The 11,186-nt window shown below is 51.8% G+C and overlaps 1 protein-coding gene across 1 annotated transcript in view; it reads right to left on the bottom strand.

The window, feature by feature from the left end:
- The window catches only part of Crtac1 (cartilage acidic protein 1), a 141,754-nt gene extending 132,745 nt beyond the window's left edge, over positions 1-9,009 (bottom strand). Inside the window, exon 1 of the mRNA XM_013017672.1 lies at positions 8,624-9,009. Coding sequence (XP_012873126.1) covers positions 8,624-8,647 — 24 coding nt within the window. The 5' untranslated portion in view covers positions 8,648-9,009. The remainder of the gene's footprint in view (positions 1-8,623) is intronic.
- Between the last annotated feature and the right edge of the window lie 2,177 nt (positions 9,010-11,186).

Consider the following 11,186-nt stretch of genomic DNA (forward strand, 5'->3'; position numbering starts at 1 on the left):
CCTGAAGCTGCACAGAAATGGAGACTTGGGCTTTATCCGAAGAAGAAAAAGAAGGAAGCCCAGAAAAGAAAGAAAGCAAAAACACAGGGCTAATGAATTGGTGTCCTTTTTCTTTTTCTTTTTGCCAGTACTAGGGCCTTGTGCTCTTGCTGAACTTGCTTACTTGTGACTGGTGCTCTACCACTTGAACTATGCCTCAGCCCAGGTTTTTGCTAGCTAATTGGAGACAGACTCTCATTAATTTTTCTGCCCAGGCTGGATTTGAACCATGATCCTTCAGGTCTCAAGCCTCCTGAGTAGCTAGGATTAATAGGCATGGCCCTTCTCAGTCACATGCACAGGGCATCGTAAGACCTTAAGCATTCTCAGCTCTCAGCTTTCCTGTTCTGTCAAATGGGAAGCAGGGCTGGCTGGGCTGCTGTGAGAACAAATTGAGATTAACCTGGGCTGACTTCTGAGCTTAGCCCCTGGCAGAGAGAACTCACTGTACAGAGAACACCAGGGTACAGCAGGAAGTGGTAATAAGAATCACACCGTTACTACTAGTAATGGATGTTTATTGTCTGAATGAATGCATGAATACAACTCAGGAGGTGGAGCCAGGAGTAGCTGTCAACTGTTCTGGGCTGTAAGACAGAGGAATAGGCTTGCTTCTGTTACTAATGTATCTTGCTTGGGTCCCCAGTGGAGCTGACTCCTTAAACACTGCTTTCCAAATGCAGTAGCCCTCCCTCAATACACTTTGCTGCTACACACACTCATTCTTCATGCAAGTAGAAGATGCCTACAGGACAGGTTAGCCCTTGATCTCAGGGAGCTGACATTCCTCATAGTGCATACAGCAGGCTAGGTTCGGAGCAGCCACAGGTAGAAATCCTGGATGTAGCCCATAGGAGGGAAGATTAGCCCATAGGAGGGAGAGATTAGCCTTCGAGGTGGGTGGGAAGGGCAGGTGGGGAAAGGCTCTCTGGAGCAGGTGAATTGGGATTCGAGGTGGCAGAGGCCCATGGATCAAAGGTAGGCATGCCAGACAGCATGTGCATGCTGTGAATGCTTGTCTGGAACACGGTGTGGGTGTGGGTGGGATGGAATGGGGGGAGGTAGAGGAATTCGGGGAGAAGGGTGGAGGCTGCAGTTGGGGTGTGGACAAACTGCAATGCCAGGCAAGGAGCCTGGAGTCACAGCATGGGGACGATTTGAAGACAGGTAGAGACATGATCAGACTTAGATTTCTGAAAGGGCAGTGTAGCTTTGGGGGCCTCGGTGTGCAGGGTAATGGGCAGGCTGGGTTTCTGAATGGCGATGGAGAATGTTCCAGAGGACGGTTGAACGGTGTGGAGCAGGGGAAGGGCGGGCCACTGGATGACCTCCAAAGTTCTTTTCCAGGCCTAAGAGTCTAAGGGTCAGTTTTTTTCCAAAATCATTTAAAACGCATTAGCGGCCCTTGCTATTTAAAAGCATCCTCCTGGGAAGGTTTTTGTGAAGCAATGATTCACTCCCGACTTCGTCCTCAGTAGAAATCCGAATTCCCACCTATTCCACAGGCAAAGCTTCACTGCAGCTGCCCCAGGGGGAGTGGAAAGCAGCTGAGGATCGTGGAAAGGCAGAGAAGCCCAGCCTTGCCGGAAGCTCAGAGAGGACCGCCATGGCTGCTCAGTGGAACCCTGGAAGTTTATGTGGCCCCTGTGCCACATGCCAGCTCCGGGAAGGAGCTAGCAGAGCAGCAGGAGGCCTCAACGACTGAGCTGGAGATTCACATTAATCCCACAGGCTACCTCTGTTCCAGAGCAATCACCTGCTTTCCTTCACCATTCCCTGATTCATTTCTAATGGATTCTATGAGGAATCCCACACCAAGTGCTAAGCTAGGTGCTGAATCTGTAGCTGAGAAATGATGCGGTGGTACTTCTTTCCTTTTTGGAGAGTGTGTGTATGTGTATATGTTGGTACTGGGATTTGAACTCAGGGCCTTGGTCTGTCCTTAAGCTTTTTTTGCTCAAGGCAGGCACTTTACCACTTGAGCCATGCCTCCATCTCTTGATTTTTGCTCATTCATTGGAACGAAGAATCTCCTAGACTTTCTTGCCCAGACTGGCTTTGAACTGTGATCCACCCATCTTAGCCTGCTGAATAGCTAGGATTACAGAGATAAGCCACCAGCACCCACCACCTCTTCTCTTCCTAGGAACTCTCTTTTGTTCCTACCTCTCTTTTGTTGTATAGCTTCTTAGATGAGAAGTACACAGTTCTGATATTTAACAGAGACTGTCTTTAGAGACCCAGGTAAAAGCCAAACCGCCTTTACATAGAGAATGAGCCTGTGGTGACTCAAAAGTGTTTATAGCCTAGCTCATTTGATTATAGAGACTGAACACTATAGATCAAGGGACCTGTCTCAGGGCCTGCCCACACAGCATTTGAGACAGGGATCTAAGCAGTAACCCCCACGTGGGAAGGGTAGAGAAACTCTGGAGATGCTTCCTCCAGGAAGAGGACAAGGCCAGGGTTAAGCTTTATACATAAAACAATAACTGAGGCTATCCAACTGTTCTTCCCTTCCCAGTCCTGCACGCAGCCCCTTTGCCCAGGAGGAAAGTTCAGGCTCCCTGGCCTGTTCCCCTCACTGAGGTTTGCAGGGCTTGATGATCCCTTTAAGACAGATACTTTAGAGGAGGTCCCAGAATTGCTAAGGCAGAAATGTCCACAGAGGTAGCTGTTTCTCTGGGTAGGTAGAGGCTGGCGTAAGAGAGAGAAGAGGCCCCTGCAGGCCCTCCTGTGGTCACCAGGACACTGCCTGAGCTCATCAGTGATACCGTGACCTTGTCAGGATACTTGTCAGGTGCAAACAAAGATAAGAGTAACTGGAAACAACCGCTCGGGTCATTTTACACTCTCTGCACTCTCGATTCTTCTGTGGCTAATTAAAGTAATATGTCAAAATGTCCCTTGGAAGAGATCTTTAAGAATATGTCTGTTAAGTAAACAAGGTTTTACTAATTAACGCCCCACCTTCCCATTCCTCCCTGAAGTTCCCAGCTGAACTTCCCAGTGCTGGGAGGGACAGTGAGTAGGAAAGGGTGGCAGGGAAGTCAAGGAGGTCTCTTCTTCTCGGAGAGAGTAGAGACAAATCCAGTCACTTGTCATTTGTGGAGCTATCAGTTTCTCCTCCGGATGTTGATCAGATTTCCTGGGTTGGAACCAATTCACAGGGCCAGGGGACTGGAATTTTTCCAAGAAGTAAGCATTTTGCTTCTTACAAAGCCCACATGATGTCTTTCAAGGAAAATTTCTTTCTTTCTTTTTTTTTTTTAAGGTGTCTAGCATTTTTGAAGGGCAGATCTTTGGACTTTTCTCTAGAGATAAGGATTACAATATATTTACCTTTTGCTAAGATCGCCCCCCTTCTGCTCCAGCACGCAGACACAGACACAGTCACAGACACAGACACAGAGACACATACACACACACAGACGTTCAACATTATACAATGAGTCAGTGAGTGATAGAGCCAGAAATAGAACTTTCCAAACTCCCAGTTCATAATAATAGCAATATTAATAAGAATATCCTTATAATTCTATAAGTGTTTTCACAGCTCAAATTTATTCTTCATAACAATTTTGGGGAAAAGTTTGGGTAAGTCAGTCTCAGGAGAACAGATCTGAGATCTAGGTCAGGCCTGCCTACTAATTATGTGACCCTGGCTGGTCCCTTGTCCCTGGATCTCTGTATGCCATGTGTAATGTACAATGATTCCACTGAGATACCCTGGTCCAGGAGTTCTCAATCTTGGCACCATTGACATTTGAGGTCAGATATCTATCTATCTATCTATCTATCATCTATATCTACCTATCTATCTAAATGGGATTGGACTTGTGCTCACTAGGCAAATGTTCTATCCCTTAAACCAGTCTTTAGTTTGTTTTTCAGATAAAGACTCAAATTTTTGCCCAGTCCAGTTTTGGATGATAATCCTCCTATCTGCCTGCTGGATAGCTGGGCCATGGGCATGGCCATCATGATAATGCTTTGTAGTAAGGGCTTCTCTGTGTAGGGTAGTATGTTTAGCCACATCTTTGGATTTTCCCCACTGGGTTCTTGCTCCAATTGTGGCATTAAAATTGTTTCTATATGTTGCTATATGACGGGGATAGTGCTTAAATAACCTCTTTAGTCACTGCTCAAGAACTTCAAGATCATGGAAAAAGACCGTCTTGTTCCCTCCTTTCCCTTAACTCCTTTACCCCTTTCTGGATGTTCTTCAAACCCAGTTTCTCAGTCATTCTCATTCCTTAAATGCCCTCAGTGGTTCTGGGTGTATTTGGTGCGATAATGTACGAACTGACTTCATACTTTTTTCCTAAGGAGAGTTCACAGGTTTATGTCCCCTAAGCAACCAGCCAGGCTCTCTGGAAATCCCTAGCACAGTCCGGGCTGGCCTAGAAGCCTATCTGTAGCCTGCAGGAGGCTTGGTGAGCACGGATTTGTCAGCACTCTTAAATCACTGGGCTCTGAGGAAGGCTTCTCCCAGCAGAAAGATCCTTCCTTAGGAATCAATAGCTCAGGGCCCTCCATCACATTCAGAATTATCGTGGGACCTGTAAAATTCCTTTCCCCCAAGTATGTCAGAACCCCAAAGTGAAAACTCTGAGATGAGGGAGGAAACCAGGCAAAGAGGAAATTCTGCCAAGAAGCCCTTGTCCATCAGCCCAGAGGGGGCTGTGAGCAGAGACGGATGCAAAGACCTAGAACACTTGTCCTTGCTTCAGAGGAAGCAAGACCCTATGTGGCTTCTTATGAGCCAGCAATAATATCCCCTTCCAACTGAATACCTCCCTATAGCTTATCAAGAACAAGGGCATACTGAAGATGGCCTCCCTCCGCTTTATTCTCCAATACCCCTTATGAGGTTGCCAACTTGACCACTTAGCAGAGAGGGAAATAGAGGAACTCATGGATCAAGTGGTTTGGCTTAGGTGTCCCTAAGCCGGAAAGTCAAGGTGCCACATTCTAAGCTTCTGTCTTTAGCAACTCAGTGAGAGTAGGGAAGGGTCAACAATATAGCAGGGCTCATGATAGGGGCAACTTCTAAAAACAATCATCCAAAGCTTGTGCTCTACCTATATTATCAATAGTTATGCTCCTCTGGCCTGAATCCAGAATCAAACCAAGGCTTGAGAATGCATGGCTGTTTCTCCAGCTAAATCAGGAGGATGGTGAGATCTCAACCACAACTCTTGGAACCCTGTGTAAAGAAAGGGGTGTTGCTCTCTGGCGGTGCACATGATCCTTACCTCCTTCCTTTCCAAAGATAAAGACCAATCTTGTCTATGAGCCAAAGAGAGAAGAGCAACCTTAAGCAGCTTGCCTGACAACAAGCACACCTTAGGTGAGCCTCAGGGAGAGAAGAGGCTTTGGCAATAGGGGATTCCTCAGAGGGCATAGGCTGCCTTGTCAGCAGAGCCTCCAAGAGGAACCTGAGAAAAGCCAAACACCATGAAAAGAAACTAGGTGGGAGAGGGGAACAAAGGGGCAGCCACAGGTCAGTCACAATCTTCCCTCCCGGGGCCTTGCTGAGATGTCAGCTGCCAGGTCTGCAGAACAAAAGGGCAGGCTGTGGAAATGGGAGTATCCTCCAGGTTACCCAAGAAACCTGAACTGGAGAATTTTGCAAAAATAGAACATCTTAGCACTCTGACCTTGAGCTGGGAGCAGCAGCAAGCATGGGAGAAATTGGCAAATACTCTGGAAACTCTCCAATTCATCCAGGATCTGAGTTTGAGAGGTTCCCACCAGCTGGGGTGTGACCACAGGACACTCAGTAGAGAAAAGGAAGAGATATGAGTCTGAGATTGAAGACCACCCAGTGAAGGCCTGGGCACTTCTGATCCCAAGGCACAGACAGAATCCTGAAGTGCATGACTTTTGCCTAAAGAACTTGTACAATGAGAAAGGATGGTGGATGAAAGACTAATTAGGAATTTCCATGATCTGTGTATGTACATTATGAGAATTTATCTGCTCTTTACCTCCTCACTCTGCAGAGTGAAAATTTCTTCAAATTTACTGAAGTTATTAATTGAAGTCTGATCAGTCAGTAATTACCAGTGCCTACTGCGTAAAGAACATATGTCCATCTTCACAGTACAGAAGAAGCAGGTCACTGGAGTGGAAAGAGATCCAGAGAGGACTGAGAATTCTCAGACTCAGTTCCATCTCTCCTACCAGATAGCCATGTGATCTGAGCAACATAGTTCTTTTACTGGGCTTCAGTCTTTAGCATCTGGAAATGAAGTTATATATGCAAAATACAAGGTTTGGGAAGAGGATAGATTAAGTGTTCCTCAAGACTCCTTTCTTCTAGCTCTGGCATTCTCAGGTTCTATGAGTCCTTTGTGAGTTCGAGTAACACACTGGCTCTAACCCCAAAGGAATTATCTCAAAGAGCAAGCAGGACTATGTAACAGCTCCCTCTGCTTGGAATGTACAGCTCACCAGCTCCATTGCACTTGAGGTGACAGGACCACCTAAAGTCCAGAAAGTGTGTAGCAGAAGGGCTCCAGTCACCTGTGATGTCCGGGGTCTATGGCCGGAGCTCCCTTCAAGCATGAAGTTAGGATGGCTAGTGAAGGGCAAGAAGGGAGAAAGTCAGTAGTCCTGAGATAGGTGCTTTTGGTGCCCCCTACTGGACACCAAGGAGTTTGCTCCACCTCTAAGCTTCCACCAACTTTGCAGGCGGCTAGGAAGCTTGAGAACCAAAGCCTGTCACAGCTGTTTAACAGAACGACTTTCCTGGTTGGTGGCTCATTCTCTCTGGAAGAGTCTATGTTTCACTCCCTAGAATTGAGCAGGCCGTTGGTCCGTATATTCCCAGGGACACCCCTGTGCACCACAGGATGCAGGATGGTAAAGACCAAACATCCAGGTGCCAAGAAATAAACATCAGGGTTCAGAACACCAGGTGCAACCCAGATGGAGAAGAGGGAAGAAAGAGCAACAAGCAGGTATTTCACGGCACACAATTCCCAGTGGAAAGAAGGTCTTGGGAGATGCAGCAGAAAAATGTTGACTGCAGGCAGACAGTGAGAGAGGATGGAGAGCAGTTTGAATTCATAGCCCCCATAACAGGGCTCTAGACAGAGGAGGTATGAGTTACCCTGGGAGTTGGAACATACTCCTATGAACAGGGATGGGATGTGGCAAAGGATACAGCCTCAATCTAGCATCTGCAGAGCAGATGCCTTTCAACCTTCTCCAGAGTCCACTAGCACCAACTAGAATCTAGAATGTTCTAATTGTGGTCCTGTTGACCAGCACCAAGATTCCAGTCTGACTTTAGAACCTGCTACCAGAAGAATGTTCTTAACCACATCCGAAGGAGAAAAGGCTTCCTTAAGAACCATATTGGAACGACCGCCATGTTCCCGTTCATGGCTCCGAGGTCTTGTGGCACTGTCTGAATTTAATTCAGTCTTGGGTGTTGCCTGCCCCCAAGTTATCAGGATCCCAAATCTCCCATGATACCTCTTACTCTTCCCATATGAGTTCTCTCCATGAAAGACAGCACCACAGAGCTACCCGCTACCAGAATCCTCCTGCTTTCTTTCCCATCTGGCTTCGCTTGGGAAGTCCTGCACCCATCCCAGAAGGTACTTCAAGTTGGACTCAAGAATGTATCCTGCCTGGTGAATTGAAGCACCTCCTGAAGCGCACAGATGCCACAGTGGGTGAACCCACCAGCGGCAGCGGCGACACACATTAGTCATTCCCGGAGGAAGCCCCCCACCCCCACCCCTAGGGAGGCTCCCATCTAGGCTGGGATGACTTTGGGTTCTTGAGTTGGTTTCTGCAGAAGCAGGACTTATCAGGGTTTCCCAACAACTGTACCGCAAAAGAAGCGCGCTGCATTGCTGGGCATGCCCCCAAACCCGGCCTGTAGCCCCACCAAAACCTCTCCGTGCTTTCGCGGGGACGAGGGAGACCCCCGCCCCCTTTTCCCGGAATGCCCAAAGCGGGCTCGTCTCTGACAGCCTGGAAGCCTGGCCACACCTCGGTCCAGCAAAAGGCGGCTGGCAGCTACACCGCGCGCAGCTGGCTCCGGAGCTCTCATACCCAGCGCTGTGCAGGGGAGAGGGCTGGCTTCCCGGAGAAGGAGAACCAGCCCCCCAAGGCGCTTCCCCAGCTGGGAAGCAGAGGCCCCCGGCTTCCCTGACTGCAAGCTGAGCTTGCCTGGCTGTGTGACTCCCCAAGAACCGCCCCCTCCCCAACTGCCTTCCTCACCTGCTCCGCTCCCTCCCAAGCCCCAGCACCCCCTCCCCAAACAGCTGACCTCCCGGGCGCTGTCAACCCCTCCTCTGCCCGCTGCGGGCTTCACCCCGCACCTCGGCTCCCACCTCTCCGCCACATCCAGCCAGGCGCTCGTCTTGCCCCCAGCCCGCCGGGGAGGCTCTGCGCGCCAACCGAGTCCTACGCCTCTTGGCAAGTTGGGAACCAAACCATCGCCTTGGCGGTGCCGGTGAATCCCCGCCGCCCCCCGAGGGCGAACGGGGAGGGGTATGGGGGCTGGAGAAACTTTCTCCGCCCGAGGGGGTGGGGGCTCCGGGAGGGAGTCGGTACTCACTCCGGGGTGGGCGCTCGGAGGCATCCTCCGGCTGTCTCAGCCCCGCCGCCTGGGGGCGTCGGAGCGCGGGCGGTCGCGGTCGCCTCCGCCGCCGCCGCCGCCGCCGCCGCCTTGCAGCTCCCGGCCCCGGTCCCGGGCTGGCCTCGAGCCTCCCGCCCCGACGCCGCGCGCTCGCTTTATACAACTCCACTCGAGCGCGCCCGGGCTTATGTAAAGGCTGGCGGAGACCCGCAGCCAATAGCGCGGCAGCTGGAGCCGGGGCCCAGGGTTGGGGGCCGCCCGTGCGGCCAATCGCGGCCCGGGGAGCCCGGGGAGCCGGGTGGGGGAAGGGGCGCCTCCCCGCGCTGATTTAGGAGCCGGGATTGCGGTGGCAGCAGCCGGCAGCCTGGCTGGCCCGGCGCGGCGCGGCGCGGCCCGGCGGGCTCTGGGGGTGGGCGGCGGCGCGGACAGGGGCGGCCGGGCGCGGACCCCGGCGAGCGCCCCCCGCGCTCCGCCGCGTAACCTTCAGGAGGCAGCGGGGCCTGGCGAGGCGGGAGAGGGCGCCTGGCGGGGCGCGGGCACCCCCCCCCACCCCGGTGGGCAGCCGACGTCCCTCGGGAGGAAGGCGGCGGGGGAGGGCAGGGCGGAGAGCCCCGGGACCCCGCAGTCCCCTGCGCGCGGGGCCGAGGGTGCGGGTGGCGGGAGCGGAGGTGCTGCCGGCTCGCATCCCCCCGCCACCCTCCAGATAGGGATCTGGCGTAGCCCGGCTCGGCCCCGGCGGCCGCCCGAGCCGCGCCGATGGCGAGATTTCGCGCAGGCTGCGGTGCCAGCGCCGAGTCGATCTTATCCAGCCTGGGGACGTGTCCGAGCGCCGCCGGGGGACTGCTCAGTATGGGGAGCAGAGCTTCACCACGGCCCCGGGAGGCGGCGGGCGGGGAGCCGGGGAGCCGGCGCACCGCGAGGCCCGGGCGGGCGGCTGCGGGTGGAGACGGACTCACGCCCTCACGCCCCCCCCCCCCACACCGCCTGGCCGACAGTGTCCCCACTCCATCTCACCCCCAACCCGGGCTGGTCCACCTGCCCTGGCCTTCGGCATTCTTCCACCTTTCCTTGCTGCTCTTCTCACAGGGGCTGTTAACCCTCTCTTGCTGGTCCCCCAGCCCACTGAGGGAGTGGGGATGAGGGAATGGAATGGCTTTTGCTTCTCTGGATGGGGGTTTGGGGTGGGTTTGGGGAAGGCTAGGTGTGGAGGCGGGGTGGCGGGAGGGTGGGAAGAGGCTATAATCAAAAGGAAAGTCAGCAGCACCCCCAGACAGCCTGGGGCAGGAAAAAGGCCTAGGTTTTTGAAAACTAGTATCTTATTTTGCACCTAGACTAGAAACTGGTACACAGTAGGTGTTCCCTGAGTATTCATTGAACGAATGAGGGAGGTGTGCAGGTTTCAGGGCTTTGGAAGAGACCTGAGAATCTACTATGAGGCATGGGGGAGGGGCGGGAGGGAGGCCTGTGGATCATCACCCCCTGGCATGTCTTTTGGGCACTTGACTTTTAAAATAAAAATTATTCCTCTGTGTGTGTGTGTGTGTGTGTGTGTGTGTGTGTGTGTGTGTGTGTGAAAAGACCAGTTCCTAAGGCTTTGCCACCCAGCTACTGGCCCCAGCCTGTAATCCTCATATGGAGCAGCAGTACTACTCTGAGCTCCGTTTTGAAGTCTGTAAGTCTTCCTCTGAAAAGCAGTAGCTAAAGTATAAACAAACCTAATAGCTTTTTGAGCTAGACAGTGAGCTCATGAGGGTCATAGACACCTTTGAGAATGTAGCAAAAGTTACTCCTTTTTTTCCCCAGGAAAATATACACACACGTTTACACACAAGGGCATGTGCACCTATACATGCATACATGCACCTTGCATGTATTTTAGGATCACCAGGGACCCCGAATCTTCTAGGGCTCTGCCCAATGTCATCCTGTCTCTCCAGTGATCTAGGCCAATAGTTTGCAATCTCTTTCTTTGGAGGATCTCGGATTCTTTGGAATCTTTTGAGAATCTGAGGAGAGTTATGGATCTGTATCTCTGAATACTCACATAGTAGGGACAGGCAGTTTGAGAACGGATCTCCTGGATTATTAGAATTTAAATCTAGGAGCAATTGGACTCTCCCCCCAGGGCACACCTGATCCTCAGCTCTCACTCTCTGTAAAGAGAGCAGTTGGCTTTTTATCCTTCTGGATCATACCCCAGTCCTGCATCATGTGGCCATGGTCCTGGTACCCGAGAGACTGTCTCCTCGTGTGTCCTCTGCATCTTGGTCCCTGCCATCTTCTTAGTGTGGAAGTAAGTTGCAGGTTGTCAGATTCTGTCCGATCCATGAGTGTTCCTTAGCCAGAAGCTGCAATTCAGGGAGATAGCAAGTGACTGGTAATTAACCAGTTTCACTCAATCCCAAGCCTCTGAGCACACCTTTCTTGGATTTGTTCTCACCTCTCTCTCTGCCTAGGAAGCTGTGAGCAACGGCCCCAGCTGTGGAGCCTCAGCTCACCTAACCTAAAAGAGTTAGTAACTAGTGTGGTAATTATCAGCATT

Source organism: Dipodomys ordii, unplaced genomic scaffold (genome assembly GCF_000151885.1).
Source record: "Dipodomys ordii isolate 6190 unplaced genomic scaffold, Dord_2.0 Scaffold36, whole genome shotgun sequence".
NCBI lineage: Eukaryota > Metazoa > Chordata > Mammalia > Rodentia > Heteromyidae > Dipodomys > Dipodomys ordii.